We start from the raw sequence: 25,610 nt of genomic DNA, 5'->3' as shown, positions 1-25,610 counted from the left end.
TAACTCAGAGAGGGGGTAACTCAGAGAGGGGAACTCAGAGAGGGGTAACACTCAGACGAGGACAACATCAGAGAGGGGTAACTCAGAGAGGAACGCAGAGGGTACGCGAGGTCACTCAGAGGGGATAACGAGAGTAACTCAGAAGGGGTAACTCGAGAGGGAGTAGACTCAGGGAGGATAACTCAGAGAGGGATAACTCAGAGAGGGGTAACTCGAGAGAGGAAATAACTCAACGACAGGGGTACTCAGAGAGGGGAACCAAGACGGTAACCGTCAAGAGGAGGTCAATCAATAGGCGGTAACTCAGGAGGAACTCGAGAGGATAACTCCAAGGTGAATCAGGAGGGATAACTCAAGAGGGTAATCAGAGAGGTAATCGACAGGAACTCAGCAGGGTATCAGAGAGGGGCGTAACTCAGAGAGGGGTAACTAACAGAGAGGGATAACTCAGAGAGGGGTAACTCAGAGAGGGTAACTCAGAGAGGGATAAACTCAGAGAGGGGTAACTCAGAGAGGATACCCAAAGAGAAGCGGTAACTCAGAGGGGGTAACTCAGAGAGGGGTAACAGCTCAGAGAGGGGAACTCAGAAGAGGTAACTGAGAGCAGGTAACTCAGACAGAGAGGGTACTCAGAACTCAGAGAGGGGAAACTCAGAGAGGGTAACTCAGAGAGGGTACTAACTCAGAGAGGGATAACTCAGAGAGGGACGAATTCAGAGAGGTAAACTAGAGAGGACGGCTAACCAGAGTAACTCAGAGAGATAACTCAGAGAGGAGGATAACTCAAGAGGGATAACTCAGAGAGGGCGAAAACTCAGAGAGGGTAACTCAGAGAGGGTACTCAACCAGAGACTCGGGTAACTCAGAGAGTACCAGAGAGGGACTCAATATGTGGGTAACTCAGAGAGGGACTAAGAAAACTCACAGAGAGGATTAGCTAGAGAGGGACTTACAGAGAGGGAACCGAGAGGAGGTACATCTCAGAGAGGGTAACTCAGAGAGAGCAGGTAACTCAGAGAGGATAGAGCTCGAGAGAGGGAACTGGGTCAGAGAGGGATAACTCAGAGAGGGTATACTCAGAGAGGTAAACTCATGAGGGTAGCTCAGAGAGGGTAATCTCAAGAGGGGTACGCTCAGAGAGGCGTAGCTCAGAGAGGATAATCAGACGGGGTACTGGGAGAGGGTTCAGGATAGGATACTCAGAAGGGTGTAACTCAGAGTAGGGTACTCAAGAGGCCAAAGCTCAGATAGCGGAGTAGACTCTCAGAGAGTGGTCAAAGAAAAACTCAGAGAGGGGATAACTCAGAGAGGGGATACTCAGAGGGAGGTAACTAAGGGCTCGAGAGGAGGATACTTCAGAGAGGGTAACTCAGCAGAGGATAACTCAGAGAGCCGGTAAGCTCAGAGAGGGACCGAAGGTACTCAGAGGGGAAACTCAGAGAGGGAGTACTCAGAGAGGTAACTCAGAGAGGGATAAGCTCGAGAGGGTAACTCAGGGAGGTAACTCAGAGAATAACTCAGAGAGGGTACTCAGATCAGGGGGTAACTCAGGGGATAAATCAGAGAGGATACTCAGAGAGGGACTCAGAGAGGGCCGTGAACTCAAGAGGGTATACTCAGAGAGGATAACTCAGAGAGGGGTAACTCAGAGAGGGATAACTCAGAGAGGGTAACTCAGAGAGGGATAACTCAGAGAGGGGTAACTCAGAGAGGGTAACTCAGAGAGGGTAACTCAGAGAGGTAACTCAGAGAGGGTAACTCAGAGAGGATAACTAAGAGAGGGTAACTCAGAGAGTAACTCAGAGAGGAGGTAGAAGGTAATCAGAGAGGGGTAACTCAGAGAGGGTAACTCAGAGAGGGTAACTCAGAGAGGACTCGAGGAAACTCAGCCCAAAGCTGTCTACTCCAGCAGTAGTGTTTTCTATTTTTTGCTTACCAAACGAGGAGTTTTTGTACAGAGGTCAAATTTGGTCAACAAACTAAATTTAACGGCTTATTTGCTACGTGAGGTTTATTAATTAATATGAAGTTTTGTAATGCTTATGTTGTTAGAGTGTAGGCCTACTGATATAAGAGAAAAAATTACTTATATCAGAGTTGTGCCTGTTAGTGCTCTCCAGCATCCTTGGGGGTCCCGTCCCTACCCTGCCTATAACCTTGACCATTTTACATTTCAACGGGCTAGGGTGTCCCAAAGATCCCGGATAGCAAGGACTGTTGTGGTTGTTCAATTCGTATCTGCACTCATTGGCAGAATGCCCACCTGATCTTTCCTTCTCCCGACTGCCTTCAAATATTTATTTAAAAAAAATTTTTACCACTTTTCTTCCATTGGTAGTTATAGTCTTGTCCAAGCTAAAACTCCCGTACAGACTCGGAGAGGCAAAGGTCGAGAGCCATGCGTCCTCCGAAACATGACCCTGCCAAGCGCACGCTCTTTGACACACTGCTCGCTTAACCCGGAATCCAGCCGCACCAATGTGTCGAGGAATACTGTACAACTGGCGACTGAATTAGCATGCATGCGCCCGACCCGCCCTAGGAGTCATAGAGCGCAATGAGCCATGGACATCCGCCCGACCAAACCCTCCCCTAACCCGGACGACGCTGGGCCAACCTCCTAACCGGACGATCCTGACCAAACCCTCCCTAACCGACGACGCGGGCAAACCCTCCCTAACCCGAACGACGTGGCCAACCTCCCCTAACCGGACACGCTGCCAAACCCCCTAACCCGGACGATGCTGGGCCAAACCTCCCCTAACCCGGACGACGCTGTGCCAATTGTGCCGTCTCATTGGTCTCCCAGTCAGCCGCTGTAGCACAGCATGGGATCGAACCCGGGTCTGTAGTGATGCAGTGCCTTAGACCGCTGCGCCACTCGGGAGAGCCTGCCTTCCATTTTTTGAAGACATTTATTTTCATTGTTAGAGCGGCCAATGGAGTGTCTGGGAATATAATGGACATCTGTGTGGAAGCCCTCAATGGCGCTGCCCATGCTAACACAGCCTTTTGGCCGCTAGAGGTCTTTATCATTCTCTATGATTTAGCCCAAAACCTTTTGAATTAATTGTTTGTGTGCTCTACTGGTAGCAGGTATGATGGAGAATGCCCCTCCACCTATAAAATAGGGGTTTCCACTAGTTACCACAAGACAAGTCAAAACTACTGTTGTCTCCAAGTTCATCCAGACCCACTGTAGCCTTCAAACCTTTGCTCTTATTTGGACTATAATACACTGCCGTCCTCTGCTCACGCCAGCCTACTACTCATTATATGAGATATTTTTATACAGGTAACTCTGCCAACGCCCTTGATTAGAATTGCCAACCACTGAGACTGTCAGACCTGCGTTCAAAACAGTTCTACCTCATTATGCTAGCGACTAGCCTACCATTATTTTCAAAAACCTCCAATAGTGTTGTAAAGATTCAATTTATTACAAGCACCAACTTGATTGTAAAGAAATCACATTTGTTTCATTCAAGGGACACCATGACTGGGACACCACCCAGTCATAATACCCAATGTGCTTATCTGTAATCTGATTCACACAGCCCCCATACTCAACTTGTCACGCCCTGATCTGTTTCACCTGTCCTTGTGCTTGTCTCCACCCCCTCCAGGTGTCACCCACTTCCCCACTTATCCCTGGGTATTTATACCGTGTGTTTTCTGTCTGTCGTGTGCCTTATCTGTTCGTCCAAGCCTACCAGCGGTTTTTGTGTCTCAGCGCCTACCTTTTCGAGTTTCTCTTTTCTCGCCCAGGAGTTTCCTCCTGGTTTGACCTTTGCCTGTCCTGACTCCGGGCCCACCTGCCTGACCACTCTGCTTGCCCCTGAGCCTGCCTGCAGTCCTGTACCTTTGCTCCTACCCTGCCTGCCTGACCTGTCGTTTGCCTGCCCCTGTTGTTACAATAAACATTGTTACTTCACACAGTCTGTACTTGGGTCTTACCTTCATTCTTGATGCAACTGGCAAACGAAGGAGAGGATAAGAACCAATAATATGTGCAAAAATGTGTAGAATTGCAGGAAATGTGCTTTAAAACTGCAAAATGTTCTCTCTGCCAACAAGAGGTATTTGAACAGTTCGGGATCACAAGTATCCCTGATATACAGGAACCACCTCCTCCCCTTCTCTCTCCTGTCTCAACCATTAGTATTAATCAATACAGTGATATTGCTGACTGCAGCAGCAGTGGTGGAGAGGTGGGGATAAAGAGGGGAACAGGAAAAATGTCCCTGGCTTAAGTACTGTCTACCATCTAAAATAAGCTTTCTCCTTGAAGTGAGTGTGGCCTAGACTGCTAATGAGTCTTGTGTTGGTTGTTGTGGTGACGTGTCTCACTACACACACACACACACACACACACACACACACCACACACACACACCACACACACACACACACCACACACACACACACACACAACACAACACACACACACACACCAACACACAACACACACACACACACACACACACACACAACAACACCACACACACACCCACACACACACACACACAACACACACACAACACACACACACACACACACCACACACAGTGTCTTGCAGATCTGACTGATATGCTCTATAGTCTCTAGTCTGTACACCTCGGCCGACCATCAACTATTGTCATCCTCTACCACCCCTACTGTGCTTTGTTCACACATTCTTGGCTCTGAGCCTAAGCTGCCAAGATAATTTAAAATGTTCTCAAGCCCACTGACTTGCAATCCTCTCTATCTCTCTCTTTTTTCCTTCTTCTCAGCATCTTTTGGAGTTTAAGAAAGGTCACCATTTTAAAAAAAAGTCACGAACAGTCAAATCATGTTTTCATGAATTGAATGATATTGTTGCTTCTAGATTGATCAAGTTTGGTCATAAAGTTATCTGGTCCCCTCCCGTGTCAAACACTTGGATTCAGGAGGTGGGATATTAAGGGGATACAACAATGGTAACATGATATTCTCCTACCTAATTTAAATAAGTACCCTTGTAACCAGCATCGGACAAGTATGTTTGCGAAGGGCGGTTTATTTATATGCTACTCTACTTGGCCAAACTTTGCCTGTAGGGTGTCAGCATATGATCAGAAGTAGACACTATGGCAAGATTTTATATGTTTCCCCTTTCATTGTGTCTGGTGTTTAGCTAATTAATGGCTAGCTAGATTTTCAGCCTAGCTATATTTCAGCCAGCATTGAACAAAAGGAGGGCTAACCTATTCTGGGGCCTAGCGTGTGTGTGTATGTGTAAGTGTCGTTCAAAATCTGATGCAGTTGCCAACACATCCGCCAGTGCTGCTGTGAACCGCATCACAAGAGACATTCCAAAACAGATGCTATAAAAAAATATATATTATAAAAATGACATTATTGATGCAATTTTTAATGTGTTGTAGTTGCGTGTTATGACACCAAATTTGCTTTTGATTATTTTACCGCAACACTGCTCACTGCATCCAAGTTGCTTGACAAAGGCATTTCAAGAGCTGTCAGTCAAGGCGAGCTCATGAATGTAAGCTCCCTGCCCCCTGTCTTTTCAAACTTCCTGGTAGTTAGCCTTCAGAGAATTTATAGCATTTCAATTCCCTAAATATTATGGCAGATATTTTAGTCACTCAAAATGCTATTTTACATGGGAATCACAATGACTGTTCGGGACTTTTTAAAGGATGGAGTTTTTGTCCATTATTGATTTTTATAACAGTATGAGCTATGTAAATCGATATGCCCAGAACAGGGATATTGGAATATTGTATATTTTTATTTAAGGCATTGACATACATGTGGTTTATTTCACCGTTACAGCCGTTTTACAGCTGAAAGGAAACACCAGGCCAATGTCTTGACGCAGGACTCCAGATGTGTCCTTCATGTGCCCTCTCTGAGTTACCCCTCTCTGAGTTATCCCTCTCTGAGTTACCCCTCTCGCTTCGCCTCTTCCTCTCTGGCTGCCATCATTTTAATGTAGGAAACTGGGTGGGACTTCCAACATAATGTCTCTTTGTTTTCCAAGCCAACAGCAGTGCATCCCTCAAGCCATCTGGGGCATGAACATCCTGTGCCAGTGTGATCCGAGAGCGAACGTCCAGTTGTGGAGACTAAAGCACATCCATATTTTGAACATCACATATATGATTTCCCACTGTGCCCATGATAAAGTTAACTACGTTACTTTAGTTGGCTTCTTTGAGCATAACTTGTATGTAATATAACCTATTCTGGGAGCCTAGCATRTGTGTGTATGTGTAACTATGTTTAATATTCTTGGACCATTGTCTTCCCTGAAAACAGGTACTYACACGAGGAGCAATATRAGTCCACACAATGAAGTAGCAACTGTCCCTTCCAGTGATGTGGAGCTGACCTTGGACCTGGTGCCAGTAATGRTGGTCTTCATGGAGGCGGTAAGAAATAGAAATTCTTTGAATTCAACATAGGGACACTTGACCTCCACCACACCAGATCCCGTGACCCAAAGCCTTGACTCCTGCACATCCATCCCTGTAGCCGTTTGAAATGCCTTGATGCCCTCTTCGTTATCTATCCCCCACTTTACAGACAACTGATCGGAGGACCCCTTTTTAGCAGCGACGGAGTAACGCGCTTGGCCCTAACCACTGTTCCATAATTGCTGGCCGTCAACCTCCCTCTCATAGTGTGCCAGTTGGGTTTGATGCGCTGTCCAACTTGCCTGCCGTACAGCCTCCTGCTGCTCCACCGACAGCGAACAAGCCAGACAGGATGTCTGCGTGCCCCAGGTGCGCTTGTTTTTAACAATGCCGGTACAGACAGGGATGACAGGGAGGGTAGTGGTTGTTCTGGCTCAGGTTCAAGGAGACATGCCATTCCATTGAACCTGCCTCAGAGATAGAGGGTTGTAGTCTTCAGCCAAATACAGGTCCTCCATTGACTGCACCTGGTTGGGCCACAGCTGGCTTCCTCCAATCACATTCCACATCCGTACGGATATTGTGAACTGCCAAAATAGGCTGCATGGCTAYACTGATGAGCTCCATGGAGGCATTTGCATGTGGCAGAGAGAATCCCCTGGTCACCTATACAGACCTGCCAACAGGAAGTGGTCACCTATAGAGACCTGCCAACAGGAAGGAGGTTAAGTGACACATGCCTTTCAATGCATGACTTTGAAGACCTTGAAATGCATTTGTTTGTAAGAAATGTGCTATATAAATAAAGTTTGATTTGATTGATGACATTACAGCTGTAGAATATTAATAAACTGTCATTTTCATGAGGACAAGTGCAGTTTTTCCATAAACTTATAATTGATAACTTGGGATTTTATCACTTGACATATCATATAGTGGAAAGGATCCTATAAATCAAGACTGAATGTACCACTCCAAGTAAATACTGTGCCTTTGTCTCTGGTCATGCAACTACAGTACAGTCTAGATGTATTAACAAAGTCAATTCTGAATGTCAATAGATTTTTTCATTCATTCTCATCAATGACAACATTCTAGAACTGAGTTATCACTCATCTAAGTCTGGTATCCGGGGTAATMTGGTTAATGATTATATAMTTGATTAATTAAGTAGCTCTTTCCTTGTAGAATGTTGACAGCTGTATAGAACACATTGTATTGCTAAGATGCTCAAACTTAACTTAATAGCTACACTCACTGAGACAGGATAAACGTTATCCCTCACGCTGGCCCTGACCAAACTGGTAAATTGCCCCTCACTATAGCTGCACTTCTCAACATGGCCAGACTGAGAGTGGTCTCCCCCCCTTTTAAGCTCATCCTTGAAAAATGCCATAAGGTCTAAAATAGACACCAAAGTCGACATACTGTACAAACAATTGAATTATTTTTTGATCTACTGCTCTGCGAACTAGATAGCTAAAGTGTAGTCAGTGGCTACTGTAGATGACACTGAGAAAGGGGACTGAAGAGGTTCAACACGTTATTCCATTCATGTCAACACAGCACATGGATTCATCATGGATTGGGGACAGGTCTCTGATCGCGCTGGTGAATGGTAGATGACATTGTCAGTTAGAAATGAGGTGCTGCAGCTTCCTGCTAAATTTGTAGTCTTGCTGCGGCCTTTTCTGTTGTTAATTATTTCACAGTTTTTGAGTAAATTGAGGCAAATATATTGATAAAACTGACCTTGTCCGAGAGATAATTACATGGTTATCAAAATGTCACACCAAGGTAAGCCTAAACCAAACACATACAATAAGTGTTTGTAAAATTCACTATAGCTGTGTTCAAATACTCATACTAACAAACTGTATACCACATACTTAATGAGTATATACTACCTACTATATACTATTAGTTCATTTTAGTATACTGTGAACGAACGGTATCCTTTCAKTTGAGTGTACTAGCGGTACAAACATTATTGGGCACAGTCAACAGCACAAAGGTCAAGAAGGTAGMGACAACAATACATCAYACAAAGCAGCCACAACTGTCAGTAAGAGCGTCCATGATTGAGTCTTTGAATGAAGAGATTGAGATAAAACTGTCCAGGGATAAACCAACAAGTGATATATGTTTCAGTAAGATTGGATTTTTTGCATATATAGTAATGGTTATCAACTGTACTGCAGGGATGGAACATAAGTCGCCAAAAAATAGAGGTTGTGGTGGCAGCTGCAGAGAGATATTTGAGTGTGTGAGACTTCAGAAGAGTTACAGGGTGTGTTAAGCAGTGGTGTCCCATCTTTTCAGGCTGTTGGCCTGAAGTAGGACTAAATAGATTGAAATAGTGGAGTATGGTATGTTGTGAGTGTAGTGTTAGATGGTTGGGTGTTTGTTGTATTTTTTATTATTTTTTATTGTATACTGCAGCCTAGTATGTGGCGGTAATGCAACATGTATTGGATGCCAACCTCATGTTAAAACTCATTTAGGCTCCTGAGTGGTGTAGCAGTCTAAGGCACTGCATCTCAGTGCAAGAGGTGCCACTAGAGTCCCTGGTTCAAATCCAGGCTGTTTCACATCCGGCTGTGATTGGGAGTCCCATAGGGTGGTGCACAATTGGCCCAGCATCGTCCCGGGTTTGGCTGGTGTAGGATGTCATTGTAAATAAGAATTTGTTCTTAACTGACTTGCCTCGTAAAATCATAGGTTACGTTTTAAAAAGAAGAAGAAGACGAAGAAGATCACGTGGTACAAGTCTCTTCCGCATTTGGTGGTCTCGTGACAACAGCTTTGAGTTCTGATAGCTTGCTAAATTAAAATATCTCTGATTAAAACAACTGAACGAACAACAAAGTAAAAATGCTTTCTCGTTTATTAAAGGAGCACCAATCCAAGCAGAACGAACGAAAAGAACTTCAAGGTGAGAGGAAAGAAGGTATCGTGCGAAACTGAAGTTGTATGATTAGCTAGCGATAGTTATGCTAAAACAATACTACTAAATATAGCTAGCTAGCTAATTTGCGAGCAGCAACGTTGAGCTTGTTCTAGTTAAGTTAYTTGTGTTCCTGAACCTAGACTGACACAAAGGCAGACAACGGTTGGAAATGCATGAGATGGGACAAGTATTGTGAATTTCGTGACTAACTGCGTGTATAACTAGCTTATTTTAACTAGTAAATGACCGTTCACACCAAGGTCGATAACTAACTAYAACGATATATTATACATAACTATGAAACGTTGGCGAGCATCCACACTAGAGGAGAGTGTATTGTTATACAGTACTGTCAATCAACTTATCAAAACCTCCTATTGCTCGCTGTAGGCCTATGAATAAGGTGGTAACACAGACCATTCAGTGCTTCCGGGTGTGTTAGTTGTCATAGTGACTTTTTCCTCCTTCCAAATCAAATTTTATTGGTCACATATATATATTTAGATGTTATTGCAGGTGTAGTGAAATGATTGTGTTCCTAGCTCCAACAGTGCAGTAGTATCTAACAATTCACAACAATACACACAAATCTTTGGGTTTTAACGGAAGTTGGGTATCCAATATGCTGCATTACGCCCCCCCCAACAAGATTATAATATACATCCATTATACTTGGGGGTATATATTCCCTGAATAGGTTAGCTGTAGTTGAGAGGCAGCGGAGAGGCCAGGTGCATAGTTGCTCAAAGAGAAGCCTGCTGTAACCAAAGTTAGAAACATATATGCAACACATCATTCATTAGCTAAACATTAGGCATAATACTGCAGTGAATAGGCTATAGGCCTACCCAATTAATTTCCACAGTGAAAGATAAAAAGATAATTTAAAAAAGCGCATTATGAGATGACAGGCAGCCTAGGATAGGCTACACTGCGTGGGCTCCCCAGGCTGCGCTCTCAGTTCCTGTGGGGACGCAGTTTATGCGTCTCCCCAATTTATTAAGCTTTTTAAGGACAAGAACATTTTAATTTTTTTATTTCACCTTTATTTAACCAGGTAGGCTAGTTGAGGACAAATTCTCATTTACAACTGTTACCAAATGTTCATACCTAGGCTATAACAACACAATGTAATAATGCATATATTTTTTGCAGTGAATGTCATTTCATGTTCTGAATGCATGTTTCATTCCCAAATAATAAAMATCTGATCGGCAACCATTTGGGTCAGTAATTTGTATTTTCTAGACAGTTTACAAGGTCCAGAAAGGCACATTAGCAACCAGTCAGTGTGTATTTTGTCAGGATGTTATCAGCGTTAACAGATACTATTGGTAAATATGTGCTGTTTGTTGTGGATTATAATTCTCCCAAAATGTCCTAGAATTAATGTTGCCAACAATATGCTCACATGTCTAGTTGCCCAGGCAAGTTTACTGTGCGCTCCTCTCTCCTCTCCAAGCAGCCTCGCACACCTAGAACTAAGAACACTTCAATCGAACGTGTTTTTGATTTCATTGGAGGGACAGGGGGAAAAAATCACTCTGAAAGTGATCCAAAACGATGGCTCTCGTTCTCCACTATTTTTGTAGTTATCGTTGTAGTATGAATGCACYTGTTAACTGTTGAATTAGATTATAACAATAAATCAGTTATCATCTTTGGTGTGGACGGCCCTTAACTATGGTCCCATCATGCAACGACAACAACAAATTGTATCTAGTTCTGTGTTAGTAGAGGAACTCACACAGATGCCCTGGACCAAAGCTAGCTAGCGCATAACTAAGTAGCCTCAGAAATCAGCTAGCTAGCTTCTTGCTTCTTCTTGACCTGATGGCTAACCGGCTAGCTGCCCATGCTGCCATCTCCAGCGGAGGCAAATTCCATTCACCCATGACATGACAGCTGTTTTCTTTTTCCCTGCACAGAGGGACGTAGACGAGAGGCAATTACTGCTGCCACCTGTCTAACAGAAGCCTTGGTGGACCACCTTAATGTGGGGTATGTAATGCCCTGTTTGTAACTTACCTGTTTTATGTGACCCATGTCCTATTGGTTCAAGTCCTTCAGCTGTTCAACTCAGCCAATTCAGCTCAAATGGCTTGACACGTGACATATTAGACATTTGTTGTAACCTGCATTGAAAATGTTTAGCTACCATCTTCTGTTTGAGTAGCCTTGGCTTATTATAGCATGTTATATTTGAAGAATGCCTGCAAATTGAACCTTGTGGGGGCACTGTCCCAGACACAGATTAAACTTCATCCTGGACTAAAAAGCATTTTTAATGGAGATTCTCAAGTGAGTTGTGTTTTTACAGGCCTAGGCATAATCTGTGTTGGAGAAACTACCCCTTGTTTGTGTGCTTAGCCTTCAATCACTGTGTTAACCAATGATGGCATGTGACTCCACAGCAGAATGTACACTGGTAATATAGAATCGTTATGACAGCTACATAAAGGCCAAACCCAAGAAAAGCATCTTAGTGAGCCACAGTTAGACGTGACCATCGTTGTTGTGCCGCTACATTATATTACCGTTAACAAAAAGAGGAGAAAGTCAAGTGTAGCAACTTTTCTCTCTCTTTGAGATTTAACGTCAAGGAGTTTATTACGGACATCATTTTTCACTTTTTCACGAACTGTCAGTCTACTTTCCCTTCAGTTTCCAATATCAAATAGAATGCCTTTGCCCATAAGATGTAATCAGATCAACCTCCTATTGAATAATGGAACTTAGTTAGCTTCCATTCTTGTGCCAAACTTTGCATTCATTTTCTGATCATCTCCGAACTCTTGTGACTGATACCGTTGTTATACACATCTATATTGTGTTATAACGTCTTATTGTAAGTAACATTGTTTTTAACATGTGCTATACGTGTTATAGCCCTACTCATCTTCCAGTTACTGCGTGTTTAATTCCAGGGTGGCCAAGGCGTATGTGAACCAGAGGAAGCTGGACCATGAGGTGAAGACGTTACAGGTGCAGGCCGGCCAGTTCTCCAAGCAGACTGGCCAGTGGATTAGTATGGTGGAAGGCTTCAACCAGGCCCTGAAGGTACACACACACAGTCAACCCTATATGGTCTTAGATTAGGAACCAACATCTCTAAGTCTTTTGGTGAGTGGTGGCAGACAACATGTTTGAGTGTTTTTAAAGATGCCAGGAGAAGTGGTATGGGGTATTTTCTTTCTGCAACCAAATCAAAGGTATCTTTACTATCTCTAGAGACAGAAGTTAGATTGAACAGTTCCACTCCTTTTTTGATGTATCATGAGCTCTGTCATTTATCCAGTGAAACATTCTAACGTTCAAAAGCAGTTTAGCCAAGGTCGTGTGTGTGTGTGTGTGTGTGTGTGTGTGTGTGTGTGTGTGTGTGTGTGTGTGTGTGTGTGTGTGTGTGTGTGTGTGTGTGTGTGTGTGTGTGTGTGTGTGTGTGTGTGTGTGTGTGTGTGTGTGTGTGTGTGTGTGTGTGTGTGTGTGTGTGTGTGTGTGTGTGTGTGTGTGTGTGTATATATTTTTATTTTCATCCACCGTCACAACAGGAGGCCTTTTACCAGGCTGTCGTTGGAAATAATAATTTGTTCTTAAATTGACTTGCCTGTTTAAAAAGAGGTTAAATAGGCCTCCCGGGTGGCGCAGTGGTCTAGGGCACTGCATCGCAGCGCTAGCTGTGCCACCAGAGAATCTGGGTTCGCGCCCAGGCTCTGTCGGTCCGTGGGGCGACGCACAATTGGCCTAGCGTCGTCCGGGTTAGGGAGGGTTTGGCCGGTAGGGATATCCTTGTCCTATCGCGCACCAGTGACACCTGTGGCGGGCCGGGCGCAGTGCGCGCTAACCAAGGTTGTCAGGTGCACGGTGTTTCCTCCGACACGGTGTTTCCTGGTGCGGCTGGCTTCCGGGTTGGGTTGTGTTTCGGAGGACGCATGGCTTTCGACCTTCGTCTCTCCCGAGCCCTAACGGGAGTTGTAGCGATAAGACAAGATAKTAATTACTAACAATTGGATACCACGAAAAAAAAGAGGTTAAAGAAAAAAATATACAATTACAGTAGGCCTCAAGCACATCAATATATATCTGACTCACATCTGACTCACAGATATAAACTGACTCACAGATAGCTACTGTTCTACCAAGACCACTCTTTCTCAGCTGTAAGACAATCTCTGTGCTGTGTCTTTGTTAGCATAGTGGAGGTAACTGAGGTATGAAGGAAATCCAAACCCTTGTTCGAACATCAAACACAACATTCCCTCTCTCTGGCCTTCTACAATGTCCTGAGAAGCTGGTGCATTATCCTTGTCATATACTGCAAACTGAGAAAAGAAGGTGTCACTAGCCTGAGGGACCTTGGCTTGGTCAGGGAGAGGGGGAGCGATGCTTTATTACCGTCAAAATATCTCTGAGTCATCTCACATATAGCTAATTTTTTGCTTTGTCAAGAGGATGACTTTCAGAACATTCTGACAATGAGATGAACCTCCATCATGTCTGGTGCTCATTCATAAAGTTGACAGTACCACCCCCTTGTGGCAGGAAATTGTCATGACCATTTGCCATTACCATTTTCCACATTTTGTTACATTACAGCCTTATTCTAAAATGTATTAAATAAAAAAATGTCCTCAATCTACACACAATACCCTATAATGACAAAGCGAAAACAGGTTTTTAGAAATTTTCGCAAATATATTCAAAATAAATAACAGAAACCTTATTTACATAAGTGTTCAGACCCTTTGCTATGAAACTGGAACTTGAGCTCAGGTGCATCTTGTTTCCATTAATCATCCTTGAGATGTTTCTTGATTGGAGTCCACCTGTGGTAAATTAAATTGATTGGACATGATTTGGAAAGGCACACACCTGTCTAGATGAGGTCCCATAGTTGACAGTGCATGTCTGAGCAAAAACCAAGCCATGAGGTCGAAGGAATTGTCCGTAGAGTCAGGATTGTGGCGAGGCACAGATCTGGGGAAGGGTACCAAAACATTTCTGCAGCATTGAAGGTCCCCAAGAACACAGTGGCTTCTATCATTCTTAAATGGAAGAAGTTTGGAACCACCAAGACTCTTCCTAGAGCTGGCCGCCAAGCCAAACTGAGCAATCGGGGAGAAGGGCCTTGGTCAGGGAGGTTACCAAGAATCAGATGGTCACTCTGACAGAGTTCCTCTGTGGAGATGGGAGAACCTTCCAGAAGGACAACCATCTCTGCAGCACTCCACCAATCAGGCCCTCTCTCAGACCATGAGAAACAAGATTCTCTGATCTGATGAAACCAAGATTGAACTCTTTGGCCTGAATGCCAAGTGTCACGTCTGGAGGAACCCTGGCACCATCCCTACGGTGAAGCATGGTGGTGGCAGCATCATGCTGTGGGGATGTTTTTCATCTGCAGGGACTGGGAGACTAGTCTGGATCGAGGGAAAGATCAAAGGAGCAAAGTACAGAGAGATCCTTGATTAAAAACCTGCTCCAGAGCKCTCAGGATCTCAGACTGGGGTGACGGTTCACCTTCCAAGAGGACAACGACTCTAAGCACACAGCCAAGACAACATGGAGTGGCTTCGGGACAAGTCTTTGAGTGGCCCAGCCAGAGGCCGGACTTGAACCCGATCGAACATCTCTGGAGAGACCTGAAAATAGCTGTGCAGCGACGCTTCCTATCCAACATGACAGAGCTTGAGAGGACCTGCAGAGAACAATGGGAGAACCCCCCCCCCCCAAATACAGGTGTGCCAAGCTTGTAGTGTCATACCCAAGAAGACTTGAATATATAATCGCTTCCAAAGTGTCTTCAACAAAACACTGAGTAAAGGGTCTGAGAACCTACGTAAATGTGATGTTTCAGTTTACATAATACATTTGCAAAACATTTTAACCTGTTTTTGATTTGTTATTATTGTGGTATTGTGTGTAGATTGAGGAAAAATAAATGAATTTAATGCATTTTAGAATAAGGCTGTAACGTAACCAAAGCAATACTTTCCGAAGGCACTGTACAAGTATTTACACCCCTTGACTYTTTCCACATTTTGTTGTGTTATAGCCTGAATTTAAAATGGATAAAAAATAATAATAATAATAATAATAATTGGAAAAGTATTATTATTTTTATAATCATCACTGCCCTACACAATACCCCAGAATGTCACAGTGGAATTATGTTTTTCAACATTTTTACAAATTAATAAAAAATGCTGAAATGTYTTTAGTCAATAAGTATTCAACCCCTTTGTTCTGGCGAGCATAAAAAATTGTTTAACAAGCCACATAATAAGTTGCATGGACTCTGTGTGCAATAATAGTGTTTAACATCATTTTTGAATGACTACCTAATCTCTATACCCCACACATACAATTATCTGTAATGTCCCTCAGTGAATTTCAAACACAGGATGGCTGCCGTTTTACGAGCTCTTGACCAATTGTGCTATTTAGTGTTTTTTATTTTTTGCATTGTTTAACTTATTTTGTCTCTTATGACTGAAAAGAGCTTTTGGTTATCAGAACAGCGATTACTCACCTCAAACTGGTGTGTGTCTATTTGTCAATAACAGCTGGTGCGCAATGTCTAATATTGAGGAAGTCTCAAGGTATTGCTTGCCTGAGGTAGAGTACCTCATGATAAGCTGTAGACCACACTATCTACCAAGAAACTTTTCATCTATATTTTTTCGKAGCTGTCTATTTACCACAACAAACTGATGCTGGCACTAAGACCACACTCAACGAGCTGTTTTAAGGCCATAAGCAAACTTGAAAATGCTTTTCCAGAAGCGCCGCTCCTAGTGGCCGGGGACTTTCATGCAGGGAAACTTAAATCCGTTTTATCTCATTTCTACCAGCATGTTACATGTGCAACCAGAGGGGGGAAAAAACTCTAGACCACCTTTACTCCACACACAGAGACGCATACAAAGCTCTACCTCGCTCTCCATTTGGCAAATCTGACCATAATTMTATCCTCCTGATTCCTGCTTACAAGCAAAAACTAAAGCAGGAAGTACCAGTGACTCGCTCAATACGGAAGTGGTCAGATGACGCAGATGCTGCGCTACAGTACTGTTTTGCTAGCACAGACTGGAATATGTTCCGGGATTCAGGAGTATACCACCATAGTTACCGGCTTCATCAATAAGTGCATTGACCAGTCGTCCCCACGTTCATATCCCAACCAGAAGCCATGGATTACAGGCAACATCTGCACAGYGCTAAAGGCTAGACCTGCTGCTTTCAGGGAACTGGACAGTAATCCGGACGCTTATAAGAAATCACGCTATGCCCTCAGACGGGCTATATGCCTTTCATGCTTGCTTCAAGGCAAGCAACACTGAAGCATGCATGAGAGCACTAGCTGTTCTGGACGACTATGATCACTCTCTCCGTAGCCGATATGAGCAAGACCTTTTAAACAGGTCAACATTCACAAGGATTACCAGGACGTGTAGTTAGAGCATGCGCAGACCAACTAGCAAGTGTCTTCACTGATATTTTCAACCTCTCCCTGACAGAGTATGTAATACCTACATGTTTTAAGCAGACCACCATAGTCCCTGTGCCCAAGAAAGCGAAGGTAACCTGCCTAAATGACTACTGCCCCGTAGCACTCACGTCGGTAGCCATGAAGTACTTTGAAAGGCTGGTCATGGCTCACATCAACACCATCATCCCGGAAACCCTAGACCATTCCAATTCGCATACCGCCCCAACAGATCCACAGATGATGCAATCTCTATTGCACTCCACAATGTCCTAACCCACCTGGACAAAAGGAACACCTATGTGAGAATGCTGTTCTTTGACTACAGCTCAGTGTTCAACACCATAGTGCCCACAAAGCTCATCACTAATCTAAGGACCCAGGGACTAAACACCTCCCTCTGCAACTGGATCCTGGACTTCCTGACGGGCTGCCTCCAGGTACTAAGGGTATGCAACAACACCTCTGCTTRGTCCCTTCCTGTACTCCCTGTTCACCTACGACTGCGTGGCCAAGCACCACTCCAACACCACCACCACCAGTCGTTTGCTGACGACACAACAGTGGTAGGCCTGATCACCGACAACGATAAGACGGCCTATAGGAAGGTCAGAGACCTGGCAGTGTGGTGCCAGGACAACAACCTCTCCCTCCAACATAATTAAAGACAAAGGAGCTGATCGTGGACTACAGGAAAAGGAGGGCTGAACACGCCCCCATTCACATCGACATGGCTTTAGTGGAGCCGGTCGTGCGTTTCAAGTTCCTTGGTGTCCACATCACCAACAAACCATCTTGGTCCAAACACTTCAAGACAGTCGTGAAGAGGGCACCACAACACCTTTTTACCCCTCAGAAGACTGAAAAGATTTGGCATGGGTCCCCAGATCCTCAATGGTTCTACAGCTGCACCATCGAGAGCATCCTGACCGGTTGCATCACCGCCTGGTATGGCAACTGCTCGGCATCCGACCGTAAGACGCTACAGAGGGTAGTGCGTACAGCCCAGTACATCACTGGGGCCAAGCTTCCTGCCATCCAGGACCTCTATACCAGTGGTGGAAAACGTACTCAAAATGTAAAGATACTTGGGGGGATAAAAAGAAACGGAATAGAGCTAAGCACTGGAAAGTTCCTAGAGAAAATTGGTTGTCTGCTTTCCAACAGACACTGGGAGACACATTCACCTTTCAGCAGGACAATTACCTAAAACACAAGGCCAAATCTACACTGAAGTTGCTTACCAAGAAGACATTGAATGTTCCCGAGTGGCCTAGTTACAGTTTTGACTTAAATTGGCTTGAAAATCTATGGTAAGACTTGAAAATGGCTGTCTAGCTATGATCAACAACCAACTTGACAGAACTTCAAGAATTTTAGAAAGAATAATGTGCAAATATTGTTCGATCCATGTGGGKGACTCTGGGATTTTAGTGTTTTTGTAACTGCTGTTTCCTGCTATCTAGAGCCTTAAATGACAACACCTGTTGTTTACGAAGCAMGTGATGAATAMAATTAGATTCTATTTGATCCTATGGTTCTAAGATTAACTTAGCCTTAAGATACGTTTGAGAAACCGGACCCTGGTCATTACCAGAATAACTAAAACAGTTATGCATTTGTAATCTATCTGTGCAGGCTACTTATTCATGTTTTAGTTCTAACCCTTCCCATTGTATCTTTAGCATTGRCTCCTAACCTTTTATCTTTCTCTTGACCAGGAAATCGGTGATGTGGAGAACTGGGCTCGCAGTATTGAGATGGATATGAGAACCATCGCCACAGCTCTGGAGTACGTGCACAAGGGACAGCTCACATCAGCCTCTTCATAGACACTCTGAACCTAAACCCAGAACTGGTRGACTGCTGCTAGCATTGGTAGCTGAACACTCTCACTGTGAAAGAGGGGGTGGATTCACAGCGGATACCACAATTCTGGACCCAAAATCCCGATAAGCCATCTATCTCAAAGGACGATACGTGGGTTCAGACATGACTACAGCTTTAAGRCTCTGTCCAGTGTTCATGAGTGACACATTGCGTTACAGTAGGTATGTCTATGGACAAATAAACCTTATTGATCAGAGCATCTAAGTCCCATCGGCAATGTTGTTTTGTTAACARCACTTGAATTGTTTAAGGTCTATACCACATATAATAACTTTGTGGTGGAAATATCTAACTGTCCTACTATGTGTAATAATGGGCCATAACCTCATAACTCACCTCTCATAACCTAATGGTCCATGTGAATTTAGCAACACTCCTAATAATAATGATTTAGCCGTTCACACAAACATTATTTCGCCAGTGAGTTGATCAGTGTGGGAGAACAAGACAAAGCATATCTAACGAATCCATTTTTTACGATCTTCTCCTGCGAAGATGAATAGTTCCGATTGCGGTGCTAGTCTCTGTAAATGTATTCCATTTCCCTATTCCCATGGAGRATGAACAGGACAGCTAGCTGACACGGAACYCAAACCGGCTGCGTGCGTGTGCCATTGTGCATAATGTATTTTGYCCCCCCACACCAAACGCGATCACGACACGCAGGTTAAAATATCAAAACAAACTCTGAACCAATTATATTAATTTGGGGACAGGTCAAAAAGCATTAAACATTTATGGCAATTTAGCTAGCTAGCTTGCACTTGCTAGCTAATTTGTCCTATTTAGCTAGCTTGCTGTTGCTAGTTAATTTGTCCTGGGTTTCTAATCATTGAGTTGTTATTTTACCTGRAATGCACAAGGTCCTCTACTCCACCAATTAATCCACACATTAAATGGTTAACGGAATTGTTTCTAGTCATCTCTCCTCCTTCCAGGCTTTTTCTTCTCTTGACTTTATATTGCGATTGGCAACTTTCATAAATTAGGTGCATTACCACCACTGGCCTCGTTCGTCTTTCAGTCACCCACGTGGGTATAACCAACGAGGAGATGGCACGTGGGTACCTGCTTCTATAAACCAATGAGCARATGGAAGAGGCAGGACTTGCAGCGCGATCTGCATCAGAAATAGAACTGACTTCTATTTTAGCCCTTGGCAACAGACGCGTGGGTGAAATAATTGCATAATGTAGATTTCAAAATGTATTTTGCAACACTCGCGCACGCGACGTGAGCGGTGTAGTCAGCCTGTAAGAGTGGAACAAAAGAGGCCCGTTTGTGTAAAAGTAGCGTGGGTAAATTGGACTTATTGGCATGTAATTACAAGAGCCAGTCTCCTGTTTAGAAAGAGACTGCCTAGTAACTGCCTTCTCCCTGTCTGACTAAAACTACCTACCCTGGTTGTTGCAGAATTCATGAATGAATATTCATCGTTGAGTAAGTTTACATGCACACTATTAACCCAATGTTAAATGGATTGTGGCAGTAGGCAGATCATGCAATAGTCATTTACTCCTTACTCTGCTTATCTTAATCGGCATACGGTCATAATCGAAGTAAGCATATGCCGATTTTAAACATCTGCTTTTCTGCGCAATCTTTCAAATGATTAAGAATCTTAATCAGAGTTCCAGCGGTGTGTTTGACCTGCACATGTGCCAGAAGCAGCAGCACACATTTCCTTTGAATATACAACTGATGTTCGTTTTTTTTAAAGTATGCATCTTAGAAATAGTTTTCACATACAAACTTTATRGGTCCGAACTCCGACTCARATAGGCTCCCCAAAAATAACATGGTTGCTGTGKGAGRACGTTTATTTYGATTGGTGATTGTCTGCATTGATCAAAGTCCCATCAGGAAGCCTGGTTTCAGATGTGTCCATGGAAACAGGATTTTGGGGGGGAAATCGTCTTCATGTAAACATTAGAAATCAAATTGTTATATTAATTGGACTATGTGCACATGACCGTACTCATTCATATCAGTCTGGGTTAGCAAGGCTAGCTACCTCTACCTGTGTAATAAATGCGACGGTAACATCTCAACAGTCTCTTGCTCCTTGAAAACCTTTTGGATCATGTATGTTCCTCTTCAGTTAATAATTCYCATCTACTGTATGTCTTGTAGCCTGAGTTTGTCTGTTTACGCTATCATGCCAACTCATTGTCATGTCTAAACTCATTGACGGCAACGGAGTCGGTAAATCCACAAACAGATCTGCGGGACTAGGCTATATGTCTTGTCCACAAGTGGAAAAATACTTGTCTGTTAACTTTTATGTTTTGTTGTGATGCTTCTCTTTTCTTGAATGAAGACATGAAGTGGCGGACAAACTCTGACATTTGTATTATTGTTGGGTTGTGGAATCCAATTAATCCAGCTACAGAACAAAGTAAAAGTAATGAAATAGAAAAGATACCAGTTAATCCAGCTACGAACAAAGTAAAGTAATGATAGAAAGATACCAGTTAATCCAGCTACAGAACAAAGTAAAGATGATAGAAAGATACCAGTTAATCCAGCTACAGAACAAGTAAAGAATGATAGAAAGATACCAGTTAATCCAGCTACAGAACAAAGTAAAGCAATGATAGAAAGATACCAGTTAATCCAAGCTACAGAACAAAGTAAAGCAATGATAGAAAGATACCAGTTAATCCAGCTACAGAACAAAGTAAAAGAACGTAATGTTGCGTCACAAGGCATTGGAGCTCAATCCCATTCTTGTTTGGTAACCACTCTCTTTCATAACTTCTGACAACATGACATTTGTGTTGTTGCAATGCACAAATTAATCTAAAATACAACAAGAATCTCAACCTTAGGTGATGACCCCAACTAACTTTTACCAGAGTTTTGTCACACAACACAATGCCACAGATGTCTAAAATTTCAGGGAGCGTGCAATTGGCATGCTAGCTGCAGGAATGTCCACCAGAGCTGTTGCCAGAGAATTGAATGTTCATTTCTAAACCCTAAGCTGCCTCAAACGTTGTTTTAGGGAATTTGGCAGTACGTTCAACCRGCCTCACAACCGCAGACYACGTGTATGGCGTCRTGTGTGCGAGCGGTTTGCTTATGTCAACGTTGTGAACAGAGTGGTGGGGTTAGGGTATGGGCAGGCGTAAGCTACGGACAACGAACACAATTGCATTTTATCGATGGCAATTTGAATGCACAGAGATACCGTGACGAGATCCTGAGGCCCATTGTCGTGCCTTTCATCCGGCGCCATCACMTCATGTTTCAGCATGATAATGCACGACCCCGTSTCGCAAGGATCTSTACACACTTCCTGGAAGCAGAAAATGTCCCAGTTCTTCCATGGCCTGCATACTCACCAGACATGTCAGCCATTGAGCATGTGTGGGATGCTCTGGATCAACGTGTACGACAGCGTGTTCTAGTTTCCGCCAATATCCAGCAACTTCGCACAGCCATTGAAGAGGAGTGGGACGACATTCCACAAGCCACAATCAACAGCCAAATGGTGGTCACACCAGACACTGACAGGTTTTCTGATCCACACCCCTACTTAAAAAAAAAAATAATAGGTTTCTGCAGATGCATATCTGTATTCCTAGTCATGTGAAATCCATAGGTTAGGGACTCATTTATTTATTTCAATTGACTGATTTCCTTGTATGTAAGTAAAATCTTTGAAATTGCTGGATGTGTGTTTTATATTTTTGTTCAGGATATATAATGGTGTGTAAAAACAGTATATGTATTAAAAAGGTGTGTACAGCAGTAAGTAGTTATATAGGATGAGCCATGACTAGAATACAGTAAATGCATATGAAGTTGGTAAAACAGTATGTAAACATTATGGAAGTGACCAGTGTTCAATGACAATGTACATGGGGCAGCAGGGTAGAGTACAGGGTGGTAGCCGGTTAGAACAGTGACTAAGGCTAGTGGTGACTATTTAACAGTCTGATGGCCTGGAGATAGAAGCAGTCTCTCATTCACAGCCTTGATGCACCTGTACTGTCTCCGCCTTCTAAATGGTAGCGGGGTGAACAGGCCGTGGCTCGGGTGGCTGAGGTCCTTGATGATCTTCTTGGCCTTCCTGTGACACCGGGTGTTGTAGRTGTCCTGGAGGACAGGCAGTGGGCCCTCGGTGATGCGTTGGGCTGACCACACCACCCTCTGGAGAGCAATGCGGTTGCGGACGGTTCTGTTGCCGTMCCAGGCGRKGATACAGCCTGACAGGATGCTCTCAATTGTGCTATGGTACATACTGACAGCTACCTAATGAAAGTCTAGTGGTAGATGGACATTTTCCATTGATTGGTCTTGACATCAACTAATCATTTTTTTGGTTTTAAATCACATAAATGTGTGTCAGAATTTAGTGGTCCCTGAATGTATTGCAGTTACTGGGCCCATAATTCCTCCTCCCCACCTACCTTTATTCCCAACACACACACACACACACACACACACAGTCCATGTTTACACACAGTTTGCAGATTGTCTTATAGGATAAACTTCAGGGATAAAGCCCTTTCTCTGCCAGTCACACACAGTGACACAACACAGGCTCCAGGGACCAAACTGTTACTGTCAGAGAGGGAGAGAGAAGAGGAGGTAGACCTGAGCCTACAGTAAACCACTGATAACAGGTAGGTTGGCATTTTTATTTCAGGGAAAAGGTAGGTTGGCAGTTTATTTCTAACATAATTATCAGATAATTAAAACTGAAAGCATTTTTGAAGTGATTCATGTAAAGTGCTAACCAATCTTTCAAACTTTAAAGTATTGTTAGATATGTACAAGGCGGCATAGCTGGTTCTGGTGCATGACGTGTCCATTGTAATATATTATTATTGAATTATTTACATAAATGTTAAGCTCTAAATGGACCGGGCTTCCTAAGCCTTTGCACTGATTTGCAAATGTTATTATCCAGAGGGGAAAGGACCATGAAGGACCAGCGTAAATAAGGACMGTTTCATATGCTCAGCTTTGTCATGTGGCTCGGCGATATGGCCTAAAAGTTCTTATCTCCATTTCTTTGTTGTTATGCTTTCTCTAAATAAACTTTGTTGTACAATTTAAAGGTCAAATACACTGCTTTTCAAACAATCAGCAATAATCTAATGAATTCAGGGTTTGTAAAATGTATACATAGGCCAAATATAAGCCTTCCACAACCATAAGACCTACTAATAATTACAAATAGTTTTAAACCTTTTTGTTGTTGTTGCAATAATCACAGATCTGACTTTCAAGACTGTTTTATGAAAACAACCGTTTTGTTACAAATACAACCAGAACCATGCATAACGCACATACGCTAATAATGACTAACTTCTTAAAGCAGGCGTTATATAGAAAAAGTCTCCTAAACAATCATCTCAAGCACAAGCCCACGTGCTCGTGAGTAGCCAGCTAATCTGTATTATCCGACTTGGATCTGTTTGCTAACAAGGTAAAACAGTTGAATTGTTATGAACACACCCTTCTGTCTGTCTACGACTGTTTGAACTGCATGGTAGCCTGTCCACTTTGKTGAAATCTTATTTCTCAGAATGAGAACATGCCACTTCCTTGTGTAATTGTGTTTTATGCTTATTGCTCATTTATAAAAACACAGGTTAGACCACTAGTATAACAGTCTTTGGCTAAAATGCTGCTAGCGCTACGTGGTACCTCAATGTGGTACCTCAACGCTACGTGGTACCTTTGTCAGTGTGACAAACTTAGCATTACTTTTCCAGAATCAATGTTCATTGATACTCCCGTTTTAGTAGCGTCTGCTCTGCTCTCAATTTGAGGAGTTGAGATATAAAAAGGGTAGAAAGATTACCTTCTCCTCTATTACAGTACAATAATGTCTCACTGTGTCTCGTTGTCCATATGACCCATTCTGTTGGACCAAACCTCAAATGCAAATAGCGAGTTGAAACCATTTGTCAGAGAGCAAGACGTGATTCTCATCGTTGTTGTGAATGGCAGGGCTTGGTGTGTGGCTTGGTGTGAGTGGCAGGGGCTTGTGTGTGTTGCTTGGTGTGAGTGGCAGGGGCTTGGTGTGTGTGCTTGGTGTGAGTGGCAGGGGCTTGGTGGTGTAGCTTGGTGTGAGGAGGGGCTTGGTGTGAGTGGCAGGGGTTGGTGTGGACTTGGTGTGAGTGGCAGGGGCTTGGTGTGTGTGGCTTGGTGTGAGTAACAGGGGAGGGGCTTGGTGTGAGTAGCAGGGGGAGGGGCTTGGTGTGAGTGGCAGGGGTTTGGTGTGAGTAACAGGGGAGGGGCTTGGTGTGAGTAGAAGGGGGAGGGGCTTGGTGTGAGTAAGCAGGGGGAGGGGCTTGGTGTGAGTGGCAGGGGGAGGGCTTTGTGTGTGGTTGTGTAAATGGAAGGGGCTTGGTGTGTGTGTGTAAATGGGAGGGGCTTGGTGTGTGTGTGGTGTGTAAGGAGGGCTTGGTGTGTGTGTGTGTAATGGGAGGGGCTTGGTGTGTGTGTAAATGGGAGGGGTTGGTGGTGTGTGTGTAAATGGTAAGGTGCTTGGTGTATATGCAGGGGGAGGGGCTTGGTGTGTGTGTAAATGGGAGGAGCTGTGTGTGTGTGTGTGTTGTGTGTGTGTGTGTGTAAATGGGAAGGTGCTCACAGCACAGGAGACCAAAAAGAACCATGCAATTACATTGCTGATAAATACTTTGAGGGAAGAAATGTACTTGCTACGATTGTGATATGTTGTCTCACCTATGTTACGATTAATTCACTAATTGTAAGTCGCTCTGGATAAGAGTATCTGCTAAATGACTAAAAATGTAGAATTTTAAGGCCTTTATTCCACCCTTAAAACAAAGAGGTGCAACCTAGTTACTGTCCTCGCCATATACATATCAGAGAATGTGATTGAATTGAAATGGTCGGG

General features: G+C 43.6%; 2 protein-coding genes across 6 annotated transcripts in view; both read left to right on the top strand.

Moving 5' to 3' along the window:
- Positions 1–9,149: 9,149 nt before the first annotated feature.
- Positions 9,150–20,778, top strand: LOC111970502 (biogenesis of lysosome-related organelles complex 1 subunit 1). 2 transcript variants are annotated; one of them, XM_023997285.3, is made up of 4 exons: positions 9,150–9,351; positions 11,280–11,352; positions 12,279–12,411; positions 18,559–20,778. In XM_023997285.3, exons 1-4 carry the CDS (start codon positions 9,276–9,278, stop codon positions 18,667–18,669), a joined length of 393 nt encoding a protein of 130 aa, XP_023853053.1. In that variant the 5' UTR covers positions 9,150–9,275; the 3' UTR covers positions 18,670–20,778. The 2 variants fall into 2 exon arrangements, with proteins under 2 accessions (XP_023853053.1, XP_023853055.1); XM_023997287.2 differs by having other exon boundaries at positions 9,154–9,336.
- A 2,463-nt stretch (positions 20,779–23,241) lies between these two features.
- Positions 23,242–25,610, top strand: part of rdh5 (retinol dehydrogenase 5 (11-cis/9-cis)) — a 7,733-nt gene continuing 5,364 nt past the window's right edge. Inside the window, exon 1 of one of the 4 annotated variants that reach the window (XM_023997283.3) lies at positions 23,242–23,361. The gene's annotated coding sequence lies outside the window, so the exon portion shown is untranslated. The remainder of the gene's footprint in view (positions 23,362–25,610) is intronic. The other 3 variants (XM_023997282.2, XM_023997280.2, XM_023997284.2) reach the window with 3 other exon arrangements.

Source organism: Salvelinus sp. IW2-2015, linkage group LG11, assembly GCF_002910315.2.
Source record: "Salvelinus sp. IW2-2015 linkage group LG11, ASM291031v2, whole genome shotgun sequence".
In the NCBI taxonomy this organism is placed as follows: Eukaryota; Metazoa; Chordata; class Actinopteri; order Salmoniformes; family Salmonidae; genus Salvelinus; species Salvelinus sp. IW2-2015.
The sequence above is the reverse complement of the archived record's forward strand: the minus strand, read 5'-3'. Positions and strand labels throughout refer to the sequence as shown.